At 38.5% G+C, this 16,150-nt stretch overlaps 1 protein-coding gene across 1 annotated transcript in view; it reads left to right on the top strand.

Moving 5' to 3' along the window:
- si:ch211-1e14.1 (UPF0606 protein KIAA1549) overlaps positions 1-16,150 on the top strand; it is a 280,906-nt gene that overhangs the window by 130,350 nt on the left and 134,406 nt on the right. Inside the window, exon 2 of the mRNA XM_063059529.1 lies at positions 4,595-6,982. Coding sequence (XP_062915599.1) covers positions 4,595-6,982 — 2,388 coding nt within the window. The remainder of the gene's footprint in view (positions 1-4,594; positions 6,983-16,150) is intronic.

The raw sequence follows: 16,150 nt of genomic DNA, 5'->3' as shown, positions 1-16,150 counted from the left end.
GATCTGTATGCCATTTGATATGTTTAGGATCTGCAGAATTCATTTGAAAAACACTATGGTTAAACTGTTAAAAAGACATCTGGAAAGAACGAAGTACAGGACAGAGAAGGCCATTTGTTTGGCGCTTTCTACTTGTTGCCATTTTATCGTTTATTTGAACTCCAGTATATGATGAACCTCAAAAGTTTGATGTTTTTTAGTTTCTTCTAGCATATTTAAACAGAATTTCATTATTAATCCAGCCTGGCAGTTTAATTTTTAATAAAACTATTAGGAGAGAAATCAGAGGAAAGTAGTATTCATACTATTGTCCAGGCTAAAGATTCTCTGAAAAAAATCAGTTAACCTTTTGTTTTGCAGTTGTTGTGTATTTCCATATTTTTGGTGTTTGTTGTTCATTTTCTCTTCATTAATGTAATTGATTCCAACAAATGATGAATTGTTTCTTTGAAAGTGACATTTTCTGGAAAATACGCTCAGTGGAGACTTTATTTAGGTACCTCCTATACCTAGTAAAGTGGCCACGTACTTAAGGTCTTCTGCTGCTGTAGCCCGTCCACTTCAAGAGTTGACATGTTGTGCATTCAGAGATGTTCTTTTGCACACCATTGTTGTCGCACATGGTTATCTGAGTTACTGTCACCTTCCTGTCCGCTTGAGCCAGTCTGCTCTGACCTCTAATTGACAAGACGCCCACGGAACTGCCGCTCACTGGATTTTTATTTTGTTTTTCACGTCATTCTCTGTAAACTCTAGGGACTGTTGTGCGTGAAAATTCCAGAAGATCAGCAGTTTCTGAGATGGGCACCATAAATCTGGCACCAAAAATCATTTTACGGTCAAAGTCACTTAGATCATATTTCTTCCCCATTTTGATGTTTGGTCTGAAAAACAACTCTTGACCATGTCGACATGCATTTATGCGTTGAGTTGCTGCCACATGATTGGCTGATTATATTTCTTTACATTAATGAGCAAGTTTGGAAGTGTACTGTTGAGTACATTTTGAAGATTTGAGGAATTTGTTATGCATGCCTTGTAACTAGAAAACTTACCAGTTCATTAAGTTCAATTAGAACCCTCATTATCTTGGACATCCTCTCCTCATTGCTACCTTCAGGGAGGGGGTACAGGAGCCAGAAGGCCCACACTCAATGATGCGCTCAGTTTATTCCTCTCCTCCCCCCAACCATTTCAGCATTCATTTGTTTTCTATAATTTATAGATTCTTGTCTTGCACTGTAGCTACAAAACATATTTCTTGTCATGTCAGTGATATTATACTTCTAATTCTGAGTTGTGGAACTAGAACCCATGTTTTTGTTTCGCTAAAATAAGAAGGGTGGGGAGGGGTGGTGAATCTGGCAGATTAACATGTCAGTTTAGAAGAGAGTTATACATTAAGAGTTTTCTTTTCTCCAATTAATATTGACAATATTAAAATTTCAAACTTTGCCAGTTACTGACAGCTCTGCAGGAACTATAAAAGGGCCAAAACTAAATGTGTAACGTAATAGAGTAATTACATGATAAATGCAAAACAAATTTTGTGGAATCAGTAAGCAATCCACCTATTGTACATCCTATATTCAGTTCATATTTCTGTTGGGCTAGTTCTTAAATGCTGTTAATTTTAGCTATGCCTTCTACTCTGGAATTCCTATAGTAAAAAGCACTGCCTCTGAGATGCTCCTTAAACCATGCAAGTTCTTGATCATCAGTCCAAATTCTTTTTTCCCCCCCTAGGATGTAGCCTTCATGAGATGGATTAGCAGTTATTGCCCAGCCCAAATTAGTTCATGAACTGCAATGCTAACTTCGGGCCAAACTACTTTAAATTAACAAGATAATTGGTGGATTTTGGTCACAGTTAATCCCACTGGTTTGTTTCTTTTTATTGCAGATAAATTTAACTTAATGTTGTGGAAATACATGTGCCATCAGATTAAGACCAAGTCTCTGGATACTGGTTTAATCACTTAATTACTTCAAAACAATGATGCACACAACTGTGGTACAATAGTGAAGTGTTTTAGTAAAGCACACGTTGTTGATCATTGGTACTAATGAAGAAAGGAATACTATCCCAGATCACTCTTGAATGTAGTCATTCAAAGGATCATATAAAGAAACAACATAGTGAACTGTAGCATTTGCCAACTAGCTTCTTGTAAAATCACATCTAACACTGTCAAGAGTTTCATTGAGCTAAGGGGCACACTTGCACTCCCAGCTTTTAAAGAGATTTCAGAAAAACACAGAATAGTCAGATTTCCTGCCAGTTCAGATATATTGGTTGAAAAATATTTGGACATAATTATTTCTTCATAAATGTACTTGATCTGCTAATAGAACTACATTTTTTGTTACCTAGTGCTATCTTTTTGAGATTGAGATTGTGAGGGGTCTTGAAATTTGCTAGTATTGATTAGAGTTAAATTTGTATTGACAGTGGTTACCTTCTTTCAGATTTATTTGCACTAGGATGAATAACTATTTTTGTAGGGATTTGCAGGAGATGCAAGGCCTCTCCAAGAATGTACTAGTGCTTTCAGGGCCTTGGTAGGAGCATGCCTGTTTATAGACACCTGTTTGGGATTTGCTTGTGTTTGGAGCAACATCTCAGGAATGTATTATTGACAGAAACACTCTGGAAATTTGCCAGTTTTTTGAGTCATTTCCAGGGGGGTGTAACATTAATTGCAGGAGTTGGAAGTGTGGCAGTAATTGCTCGAACTTCTAAGGAGTGTGCTGCTAATTGCTAGGGCACCTTGGCAGCATGCCATAAATTGCAGGGGCTCCTTGGGGCTTTGCCAGTAATTGTTAGGACTCCTCAACAGTGCACTGTTAATTGCTTGGGTTCCTTAGTCCTATATCAGTAATTGCTAGGCTTCCACAGCAAATGTGATGGTAATTAACTCTGCTTGATGGGGATGCTGTAGTTTTGCTGGGACTCATTGAGAATATTTTCTGGGGTTTTTAGGAGAGTGTGAGTAACCTCAGGGCTCCTTGGGCATTTCTATATCAGCTCGGAGTACACAGAAAGGTCACAGTTCTTGCTGACATCCTTTAAGAGTGTGTGATTCATTTTGTTTTGGCCTCCAACATAATGTGCCCAATGTATTGCTCTAGAAGATACACAGGCATCTCTTCATAGGTGTATCAATGTTTGGTCGGCTTGAGGTACTTTGGAATTAATTGGTAGTGTTTCTACTTGTTAGGAGTTTATCATTCACTCTTGCTGTTCCTTAGGAAGGTCCTCCATTGCTGAAGCTCCTCAACAAGCCTAGTCTCCTAGCTTACTAAACAGGACCAATGCTGATCTATAGCTGAAATTTGATTCCAGCTGGTTCAGTAGTAAAGCGCTTATGGCAGCTTTTTTTAACCACCTCAAGATCCAAAAATGTAAACCATGTTAGAAATGCTTGAGTTCTGAATGGTAGATCTGTAATAGATTGAGATTTACATGTGTTCCTTGATTAAAGACTGCACACTGTTACTAATTTGATTGGTGTCTTTACTCTTGAGACTCTTATTCAGGCCTGCCAGAGGTATGTGCAATACACACAAAATGCTCGAGGAACTCAGCAAATTAGGCAGCGTCCATGGAAGGGAGTAAACAGTCGATAATTTGGGCGGAGACCTTTCATCAGGACAAATGAAGTCCTAATGACTTAATCGTTGTTCCTGATGAGGGGTCTTGGCTGAAATGTCAACTGTTTATTTCTCTATAAACGCTGCTTGACGGTGAGTTCCTCTAGCATTTTGTGTGTTTTGCTCAAGATTTCCAGCTTCTGCATTCCCTCTTGTGTTCCTGCCAATAATATGCTAGATTTTAATGTTTATGCCAGCTTCTCTGAAGCGCTTTGTCATGTTTATTCGTGGCATTGTTTAAGATGTATAGTCCCAATTGGATCTAGTGTTTAAAGCTCTCTGCATTGCTCATGTCCTTGTATTGCTTCTACTTTTGTTCCTGCAATGAGCGTGTTTTTGGTTTGTGCAGATTGTAAGAACATGATTCGTATTTCGATTTCATATCTGTGTTGCTACACTTGTAGAGTCAAGTTTCAAATGAAGTGACAAAGCAATATCATAGCTGTTTCTCCATCTAAATGTTTAGGATTCAGTGGGACTGTTTAAAGTATGACCAAAGGAGCTTCTCTGTTGTTCTCATGAGAAATTAATTTTCAATTAATGCTACCTGACTGGATTAAACGTTTGTTAGTCTTATTGATGTGTATATGACTACACAGTGTACAATTCAAAACTATTTAAGAAATTATCAAAGTTCACCTGTTATTATTTCAAAATGTTCTTTTTCTCTTTCTGATTTCAGAACTCTTTTCTGTAAATGTTTGCATGCAGTTATTAAGACTTTCAGTACCTGTATCCATGCTTAATAAGAAAATGATTTCTTACATTGTTCTCTGTAAATTAATTTAGGTACAAAAATATGTGTACAAATTTACAATTGCAAAATTCAATAATAATCAGAATAAAATGGCCCAAACCATGTTTTGCATACATCATGTATGTTTTATATTACATTGAATTTCAGCCAGGTCATGTTTGTTTTTTCTCTGTTCACCTGCAGATGAATACTTCTCCAGCCACATATTACTGTCGAGCATGGTGCATGAACAAAGTTTGGGACTGAATGACACATTGGATGCTTCAATAATAAAAAAGCAGGACAAAAGTGTAAACACAAGCTCCATGCAGTCAACTTTGCAGTCCAGTTTGAATCTGGAAGAAGAAATTCACCTGAACTTTGAAGAGACCACAACACAAGTAAAAGATACCAGCTGGTCAGGAAAGTTTGTGCTCTCTGATGACTTAGAATCCTTAGCTGCTTATAGCAACCTGGATGTGGTCCCTTTATCACAATCTTTCACCACAGTCATTACTGAAGAATTTCAGCCAACAATGCCACTGCCTTCAATCACAGCAGTATCATCAGTATCTGTTAGTTTTTTGAAAAATAAAGCCACCAGTCAGTTGTCAGATCTTTTTATCTCATCAGTTTTTTTCTCCAGTTCCAATTTGGTTCAATCAGTATCCTTTCTAGCTAAGTCTGCAATGCCGATTCTGCCACCAAGTGCACAATCATCTCAAGTTGTAAGTTCATTCTTTTCTTCATTTTCGGTCAGTAACTACGGTACATGGCAATCCACTGTCATGACGACACCAACAAATTGGAACAGCTTGGAGCTTCTGAAGGAGAACAGTGAAACAGCTCTGCTGAATTACATTGACGTGGCATTCAATAGAACAAAGAGCCCCGTTAACTATACGGAAGGAGAAAATGAGCTATTTCCAATTTCAAATGGCATTGCATTAATAAATAGCACAGGAAAGTTTGAAATCGTTGGAGAATCTACCATTGATCAAGTTGAAACTTTTCATATTGCTTTAACACCAGAACTTGTTTCTGCAAGTTCAATGTCTGCCTTGCCTCCAATGGCAACATCTGATGCTGCTTTATCTGAAAACAATGCAATGAACGATGGAGTGATGTTAACTGAATTTAATGGATCAATGCTTTCCATTCATTCGCTTTCATCGCCTTCTACTCATGGAGCTATACCTTCTTCACATGGCTTGTTTCATACACAGTTGTTTGATAATGATTTTGGATCTGGTGATGACCCAGAAATGACAACACTCAGCATATCAAAGACTGCTGAGTTTGTTCCAACCTCCAACTTGATTTTTGATTCATTTAATCCAGATTTACTAGAATCCCAAGTCTACAACACGTATTTTCTAACAAGGCCAGTTCCAACTGTTTCAACAAAACTCCCAGCTTGGTCTGTGCCTTTGTTGATTTCCTCATCTTTCAACACCATCAATCCTCCAACAACCCATTCCTTAAATCAGAAACTGTTTTCGTCATTTGAGGATAATTTAGTTATTAGTTCAGTTACTCCTTCTGTGTTGATAAGTGAATCCCCAGTATTGGTACCTACAGTCAATGAGAATTTCTCATTCATTGTAGCTGATATGGATCTGAAACCAACAGTATCACTGAATGTAAATATAAGTTATCCTCCACAAGTTACAAGTTATTTAACAAATTTCATAGCAACTGATTCCCTTAAACCAACTAGTGGGCTAGACTCTTCAGTGGATTTTGTTTCATCTTTGAGAAATGATTTGTCGACTGAATCGGGTTCTGTTTTGTCGACTGAATACTCAAGCTTATTTGAGCAACAGATAGAAACTCCAGCAACGTTTGAGACAGTGTCTCCTGGAACATTATCTAGTATTTTAACACAGGAGTCCACATTTATAGAACCAGAGCCTACAACATCTAATTTGTTGGCAGAAAACAATAATAGTACAAATCTTGTCATAATGCTTGAATCTTCATTTAGCAAACCTTATTCCGGTGGTACTTTTGAAAGGACCTCATTCTTTGAGGCATTGTCACCTTCAATTGATGAAGTACAACCCACATTAATACCATCTGTTTATGAGTCAATTTTTACTGCCAATAGTACTACAATAGCTGATCGCACTCCTGAAAGTTTAGTGCACTCTTTGCCAAATGTCACGCTACTTAGTATCAGTTTGATATCTTCTACAATTGCTATCACCACAGATCCTTTAATTATTCTGAACTCTACTGTTGAAATGCCATTTTCTTATTTTCCAACTTCAACCCCACATGTCTTTCCAGATGTTCTCCCATCAACTACAGAGACTCATCGGATTTCTGCTTCTCTCCTGTTGACTCCACCTCCCCCATCAACTGGAAACTCTTCAAATCCTAACCCTGTGGAAACTTTGCCTGCAACAACCACCACAGTCCCAGTCCACAATCTCACAGCTACCCCAAACAGTGTTACCACGACTGCAGTAGCCAGCAGCACAGGTTCAAAACCACCCTTTCCCATGACAACCCAAACTACAGTTTCTGCAACAACCAAGAATTTTGTGTGTGACGTTAATGAACTCGATTCCTATCTTGTAAGAACAGGTAAGCTATTTCAGTTGAATATCCTAGATTTCACTGCACTGTGAAGGGCCTTTGTTCATGACATATATTTGTTTGGTCAGATTGAGAAAATTTAATAAAAGGATACATTGTAATCAGTATTAATGTAAAACTGCCATCGTGGTTGAGGATATTTTAAATGAATTTGCGTGAAACTGCAAGATAGGGACTATTTTTTATGTAGTAAATTAGTCACAGAATGTAAGATGCTTTTATCCAACTCCATTTTAGATTATTCATAGCCTGTTATATGATACTTTAAACTTCATACTGACTTTGCAATAAATTTGGAACAATAAAGTAGAACATAAGTTAATTGGCCTTTTAGACAATTTATCTGAAGGTACCTTGTAACACTGACTACAGCTGGAGTTCTGCACAACTCCATAGTTCACAAGGGATGATAGCATTAATAGTGTAAGTTGTCATTTTTAAAGAAAACAGTTTAAAGCATTTAAGTTCAGACAAGACATCTGCCAATTTATCTTCAATATCAATATATATTTATCACATCATTTATTAACTGTGTAGGGGGACATATTAACCTAATTCTCAACTTGAGTTCACTGAAAATAAATGATTTTCTCAGTTCAAGGAACAAATCTATTGCTCGGAATTGATTGCAAATATAAGGAGGTTATATTCAGTAGGTAGGCAGTTGGTTAAATCATATGTAGAGTACTGGTTTAATTAAGCAAATATGCTAATGTATTGGTAACAGGACAAGAGTTCCTAAACTAGTAAGTTCAAGTTCACACAGTATATACAACACACCGCACTGCACCACACACAACCACAATTAAATTGACAAATAATAAGTCAAATAGGTCAGTTTGGACATATTAGGCTTGAATAAATTCAGCACATAATGAAAGTACGGATTCAGTAAAAGCTGCTTCTCTTCGGACTAACCCCTATTAACGTCAATGGATCTGGAGTTGGGAGGGTAAACAGCTTTAAATTCCTTAGCATCCACATCACCGAGGACCTCACGTGGTCTGTACACACCAGCTGTGTAGTGAAAAAGCACAACAGTGCCTCGTTCTCCTCAGACAATTGAGGAAGTTTGGTATGGGCCCCCAAATCCTAAGAACTTTCTACAGGGGCACAACTGAGAGCATCCTGACTGGCTGCATTGCTGCCTGGTATGGGTAGTGTACCTCCCTTAATCGCAGGATTCTGCAGAGAGTGGTGCGGACAGCCCAGCGCATCTGTAGTTGTGAACTTGCCATGATTCAGGACATTTACATAGACAGGTGTGAAAAAAGGATCACTGGGGACCTGAGTCACCCCAACCGTGGTCTGTTCCAGCTGCTACCATCCAGGAAATGGTAGCACAGCATAAAAGCCAGGATCAACAGGCTCCGGGATAGCTTCTGCCACCAGGCCATCAGACTATTTAACTCACGCTGATTTGAGTGTATTTCTATGTTACATTGACTGTTCTATTTATTATAAATTACTATGATTGCACATTGCATAGTTAGGTGGAGACGTTATGTTAAAGATTTTTACTCCTCATGTATGTGAAGGATGTAAGAAATAAAGTCAATTCAATTCCCAGCCTTGTTCTGTTTTCCAGCTCTAGGTCCACAGCCTGTGGCACTTCAAGTGCATATCTAAGTTCTTTTTAATCCTTTTGACATGGGGAATATTAAAGAGCCTTCATATCTTCATTTGTCATGAAACTATAGTATACTGGCACCCACAGCCCAGCAGACTTTTCAAACTGATAATGTTATTTCTATTACTACCCCAAAACACTTTTCACTTTATTTATGTGTTACACTTTATTACAATATATTTCCAATGAACAGGTGATTGCGAAGGGAGTACAGGAACCAGTTGTAGGCCCCTATCACTGGATGGGAAAAGAAGATCAGTCCTCAAGTTCTACTACATTTTATATCTATCTCTTCAGTTATGTTTCTGCAGGGTGGAGGTAGATCTATTCTTATCCATGACTCTCAAATTAGTTTGCAGTTAAATTTCCCTCTGCCTCGTTTATTTCAAAACCGAAACCTAAGCCATATTCTGTCCATTCTCATGCAATTACCAATTTCCTGTTTCGGGATGATCAGAACAATAAGATTATTTGAGATGTATTCTATTATTTGGCACAAAAATTGAAAACAAAGAGAACTGAAGATGCTGGATATCCAAAATAAAAACAGAAAATTCAGGAAATATTTGAGCGTCGCAACTTACATAGAGAGAAGTCGAATTAATGTTCCAGGTCAAAGACTCTTCATCAGAGTAGATTGTATGTGGTCCTAGCTTATCTTCCATGTTTATATTTCATGCTGTGGCTAATAAAGGAGAGTTTTCATAAACCTCTTTAGTCACTTTATCTTTCTCTCCTCCAGCATGTGGACACAGATACAAGTTGTGGGATACTTTCCATGCTGTTTAATTTGTAACCAATTTGTAAATGAAAAATATACTAAAAAATTTATCTCAGAAATGAACAAACCAAGTAAAAGCAAACTAACAAAGCATATTCAGGAAATTATTATTTTGAAGGCTAAAGTATATATTGCAGGAATGATAAATAGACATCTTCTATCACACTAAACCAGAAAAGTGGGACAACAATTCCTTGCATCTGAGTGTAGTTTTGCAAAACTAATTCTTCTGTCTTGATGAATTGTAACTTTTTGGATGGATGCCCTGCCTAGAGAAACCTTAGCTGTGTAATTAAATTCTGACCGGGCAATTTTAAGAAATAGTCAGTACAGTGAATGTTTAAAGAAGATAGGTTGCGACATATTCATGCGTTTGGTACTCATTCAATGCAGTGGGTTGAATGAGCCATTTGTTTTGTCTACATGCATACCAAAAAGAGTTGGGAGAATATTTTCATGAAAGAACCGCAAATATAGATTTTTAGATTTTATATGTTTTTGAGTTTGGTGCAGAACTTAATCTGGAATAACCAGAGTGCCTCCACCTGTTCCATGAAAATGTAGGTAGGTCAAATTGCTTTTGTCATGAAGTTAAACTGCAGTATGTTATTATGTACTATACAATTCCCCCCTCCCCCCACCAGAGTCAAGGTGAATTAACATTCTGCCTCGTAATTATGGAGGCATTAAGCAAAATGATATTTATTGTGTCAAGTAATATCATTTCTCAACAATATAATTATTATTTACAACTTATACTATTTTCAGTGCCAGAACAGCAGAAAAATGAATGTAAAATTGATGCTTATTTTTTTACATGATGAAATATTGCCTATCTCTTCCAGTGTTGTAAGATCACACACCTTTTACTGCAATATATTTTTAAATAGTCGCAGTCTATCTGATATAGGTTACCTGCCTGTTAAAGTACATATGTTGCTTGCAAACCAGTTAAGACATTATTAGCTTATTAAGCTTTACTTGTATGTGTCAAATTCAGTAACAGTGCCCATTTAAAAATCCTTTCCTAATGCAGCTTCTTCTATCTTAAATTATAATATATTTGCTATTTAACACATTCACCAGATCTATCTAACTAGAATGACATGTTTTCCGTGGGTTGCAGGAGAATCTAATCAAGAAAGACCAGAAAAGATCCCAACTTTTGTTTTTGAGGAATAATGGGATCGTAAGCATCAGCAAGAAAAAAAAATTAGAGCAGTTAAACTGACATTCCCAAAGGACAGCTCACACAATGTCCTTGTGTCTTCCATCAGGATGGGATCAACCCTCAGTCTTCAGACTTGAATTCGGCCATGTTGATGTGACTACTATTGAATAGCAGTGAAGCAGATTATTAGTTCAGAGTACTTGGAGCATGCGTAGTGCTGAAGTTTCTACATGATGCGGTGGTACACTTTAGTTGGATCCATTTAAAATGGCATAGTTTGTTCGGCTTTGGCTTTGCTAGGTAGAAAACTTAAGATGAATTGGAAACCTTCCTGATCTATGTGAACCTTCTGTGCAATTCGCCCTCTCAAATTGTTGAGTGTTGGTCAAATTCAGGCCATGTGAAAGTTTATTGGAAACATTTTGGAAAAGGCAGCTTGCAGGATTGGTAGTATCTAATGATTTTTCCTACCTATTTCTTTCTCCAAGTTCTGCAACTAATGGTCTTTTCTGCTGATTAGATTCATTTTGTTGGTTAAAAGAGTGACACAACATTGTGGGCCAAAGGGCCTGTACTATGCTGTAATATTCTATGCTCTATATATGAGGGGTGATTGATAAGTTCACGGCCTAATGTAGAAGGAGTCAATTTTAGAAAACTTAGCACATTTATTTTTTGCTACATTTATACACTTAGTCCAGCGGTCGTGGAGCATATGGATCCCTTCTTTGTAGAAGTCGGTGTCTTGGACCTCCAGAAGTGGTCCACAGCAGGGGTGATTGATAAGTTTGTGGCCTAAGGTAGAAGGAGATGAATTATTAACTTCAAACTTTCTGCGTAATCACTCAGAGTTGAACTGCACATGCATGTAACGAGAGCTGTATAACTCATCTCCTTCTACCTTAGGTCACGAACTTATCAACCACACCTGCTGTGGATCACCTGGAAGTCCAAGATGCTCTCGTTACATGCACGTGCAGTTCAACTCTTTGAGTGATAATGCAGAAAGTTTGAAGTTAATAACTCATCTCCTGCTTTAGGCCACAAACTTATCAATCACCGCTGCTGTGGACCACGTCTACAAAGAAAGGATCCATATGCTCCATGACAGCTGGACTAAGTGTGCACATGTAGAAGGGGACTATGTTGAAAAATAAATGTGCTAAGTTTTCAAAAATTGACTCCTCCTACCTTAGGCCACAAACTTATCAATCACCCCTCATACTTGGGATATACCTGAGTTACTTTTTGTCATTCATAAGAAATGGCCAATGTTTGTTCCACATTCCTTGTTTAATGTGGTAGATTATTTCAGGGTCCTCTTCCTTCAGGGTCAATTACATTGTTTGGTACATAAGAATCGCATATAGTCAGGTATGGAAGACAGATTTTCTTTTATAAAGAACACTGAACCAACAGTGTTTTTGTGACAATTGAATGAAGATGATCACCATTGCTAAGACAGATTTAAATAACTGATTTTAAATTCTGCAGCTGTCTTAATAAAATTGAAATTCATGCTTCCATGTTATTGGGCCAGGCAATGTTGACTTAGTCTGTAAAACCAGAGTCACTGCTCATTGTTCCTTCTGAATCACACCTGCGGTCATAGTCATAAGCACAGAAACAGGTCTTTCTGTCCATTGTGTTAAAGTTAGCCATGTACATTAATTTCATTTTATTCCTCAGGTATTCTTAGTGACTTTCAATGCCACCCACTCCCTCCCTAATTATGCTGGACACAATTACACTGAGTATCATTTATAACCTTATAACTAGCATGTCTTTGTCATGTGGTAGGAACTTTATGCACCCAGGAGAAAGTCATATTATTGTGAATTGTCATGCAAACTTCACACAGCAGCATCCAGCCAGCGTGGATGTAGAAAGCCAGTGTTTCAATATGTCTGCACACTGATTTCAGCATTAAGCTCTAATTAAGGTTTGGACTCCAGGTATCATTGCGTGGTGATCCCAATCCTGCAACGTCCCTGATTTTATTTATTTTATTTATTGATATAGTGTGGAGTTGGCCCTTTGGTCCACGGTACTCCAGCAACCCTTAACAATCCCAATTAACACTAACCTAATCACAGGGCAATTTACAATGACCAATTAACCTGCCTGGTACAGCTTTGGACTGTGAGAGGATAATAGAGAACCTGGGGAAAACCTACACATTCCACAGGGAGGACATACAGACTCCTTACAGAATGGCACCAAAATGAACTCTGAACTCCAGAACATTCTGAGCTCTAATCACATTGTGTTAATCACTATTCATAGTCATAGTCATACTTTGTTGATGCCGGGGGAAATTAGTTTTCGTTACAGTTGCATCATAAATAATAAATAGTAATAGAACCATAAATAGTTAAATAGTAATATGTAAGTTACGCCAGTAAATTATGAAATAAATCCAGGACCAGCCTATTGGCTCAGGGCATCTGACCCTCCAAGAGAGGAGTTGTAAAGTTTGATGGTCACAGGCAGGAATGACTTCTATGACGCTCTGTGTTGCATCTCGGTGGAATGAGTCTCTGGCTGAATATACTCCTGTGCCCAACCAGTACATTATGTAGTGGATGGGAGACATTGTCCAAGATGGCATGCAACTTAGACAGCATCCTCTTTTCAGACACCACCGTCAGAGAGTCCAGTTCCATCCCCACAACATCACTGGCCTTATGAATGAGTTTGTTGATTCTGTTGGTGTCTGCTACCCTCAGCCTGCTGCCCCAGCACACAACAGCAAACATGATAGCACTGGCCACCACAGACTCGTAGAACATCTTCAGTATCGTCCGGCAGATGTTAAAGGACCTCAGTCTCCTCATGAAATAGAGACAGTTCTGACCCTTCTTGTAGACAGCCTCAGTGTTCTTGACCAGTCCGGTTTATTGTCATTTCTTATCCCCAGATATTTGTAATCCTCCAACATGTCCACACTGACCCCCTGGATGGAAACAGGGGTCACCGGTACCTTAGCTCTCCTCAGGTCTACCACCAGCTCCTTAGTCTTTTTCACATTAAGCTGCAGATAATTCTGCTCACACCATGTGACAAAGTTTCCTACCGTAGCCCTGTACTCAGCCTCATCTCCCTTGCTGATGCATCCAACTATGGCAGAGTCATCAGAAAACTTCTGAAGATGACAAGACTCTGTGCAGTAGTTGAAGTCTGAGGTGTAAATGGTGAAGAGAAAGGGAGACAAGACAGTCCCCTGTGGAGCCCCAGTGCTGCTGATCACTCTGTCGGACACACAGTGTTGCAAGCACACGTACTGTGGTCTGTCAGTCAGGTAATCAAGAATCCATGACACCAGGGAAGTATCCACCTGCATCGCTGTCAGCTTCTCCCCCAGCAGAGCAGGGCGGATGCTCTTGAACGCACTGGAGAAGTCAAAAAACATGACCCTCACAGTGCCACTGGCTTGTCCTATACTACCGTGTAGTATATACTACTGTGCCTCATAATAGAAGGAAAAGCTGGGGATGGAGTATTGTTAAGTTTAAGCTTCTAGGTACCTTCAACATTTAGAGGTAGTTATAAATAATTAAAATTTAAAAAACACCAAGTTAAATAAAAACATTTTAGAAATATAAATAAAAATAATGCAAAAAAGAGGGTGCCTTTCCCATTCTAAACTTCTAAACTCCGAATTCCTAAACTGTTGTCCTCCACAATATCTCCTCCATAATCACGATCAGCATAAGTGCAGCACAAGGCTCCAATGCCACATTTAAGTTTGCTGACGGCACCACTATTGGCCGAATCAAAGGTGGTGAAGAATCAGCATATAGGAGAGAGATTGAAACAACAACAACCTCTCACTCAACATCAGTGAAACCAAAGAGCAGGTTGTTGTCTGTGGGGGAAGAAATCAAGGTTCATGAGCCAGTCCTCATTAGAGGATCAGAGGTGAAGAGGGTCAAGTCTTTAAATTACTTGGATTTATCTTCTCTGGATAGTGTATGGTGGCATACGTTCTTTGATAATGAATTTATTTTGAACTTTGAACTTACAAACCTAATTGAACTCAATGAGAATTTGGTTCCTATGCTGGTCTGACAATGTTCCAGATGGTGATTTTTCCCAGTGTTGTGCAGTAGGCTGTACTGACAAATTGGGTTCCCCAAACCTGTCAGTCAGTCCTATACTTGAGTGTTTCTCAGCACAGGCCAGGACTGACTTCAACACAGCCTGGTATGGAAACACCAGTGCCTTTGAATGGAAAATCCTACAAAAAAAAAGTAGTAGATTAGGCCCAGTCCATCATGGGTAAAGTACTCCCAACCATTGAACACATCTACATGAAATACTATTGTAAGAAAGCAACCTACATCATCGGGGAACCCCACCACCCAGGCAATGTGCTGTTCTCTTTGCTACCATCAGGAGGAAGGCACAAGAGCCTCAGGACGCGCACCTCCAGGTTCAAGAAATTACTTCCTGTCAGCCATCAATCAGGCTCTTGAACAAATGATGATAACTTCACTCAACTTCACTACAAATAATTGAAATGATCCCACAACCAATGTACTCACTTTCAAGGGCTCTTCATCTCATGTTCTCATCATTTATTGCTATTTATAGTATTTATATTTGCAGTTGCACATTTTGTTGTCTTCTGTACTATGGTTGATCTTTCATTGATCCTGTTGTAGTTACTGTTCTTTAGATTTGTTGAGTATACCCACAAGAAAGTGAATGTGGATAATAAAAAGAATAAAAAGTGCTTATAAAAAGAATTCACCCGCACCCCCAGAAGTCTTCATGTTTAATTGTGTTACGACATTGAATCACAGTGGATTTATTTTGGCTTTTTTGACACTGATCAACAGAAAAAGACTTTTTTGTGTCAAAGTGAAAACATCTCTACAAAGTGATCTAAATTAATTACAGCTATAGACACAAAATAATTGTTTGCCCCCCCCCCCTTTAATATGACATGCCATATCATTACTGATGTAGCAAATTGGTTATAGAGGTCATATAATTAGTTAAATGGAGATTACCATGTGCAGTCAAGGTGTTTCAATTGATCATAATAAAAATACACTTGTATCTGGAAGAAACAACTGCTGGTGAGTCAGTATCCTGGCAAAAACTACACCAAGAAGACAAAAGAACACTCCAGGCAATTCCACGAAAAGGTATTGAAAGCACAAGTCAGGAGATAGATGCAAAAAAGTTTCCAAGTCACTGAATATCCCTTGCAGTACAGTTAAGTCAATTATCAAGAAATGGAAAGAATATGGCACAGCTGTAAATAGACCTAGAGCAGGACGTCCTCAAAAATTGAGTGACAGTGCAAGAAGGAGACTAGTGAGGCAGGCTACCAAGAGACCTAGGACAATTCTGGAGGAGTTACAAGCCTCAGTGTCTGAGATGGGAGAGTCTGCACATACAACAGCTGTTACCCGGGTGCTTCACCAGTTGCAGCTTTATGGGAGAGTGGCAAAGAGAAAGCCACTGTTGAAAAAAAAACTCTCATGAAATCTCGGCTAGAGTTTGCCAGAAGGGATTTGGGAGACTGAAGTCAGCAGGAGGAAGTTTTATGCTCTGATGAAA

The sequence above is a fragment of the Mobula hypostoma genome, chromosome 9, assembly GCF_963921235.1.
Source record: "Mobula hypostoma chromosome 9, sMobHyp1.1, whole genome shotgun sequence".
Classification (NCBI taxonomy): Eukaryota; Metazoa; Chordata; class Chondrichthyes; order Myliobatiformes; family Myliobatidae; genus Mobula; species Mobula hypostoma.
This window is presented reverse-complemented; position numbering and strand designations above follow the sequence as displayed.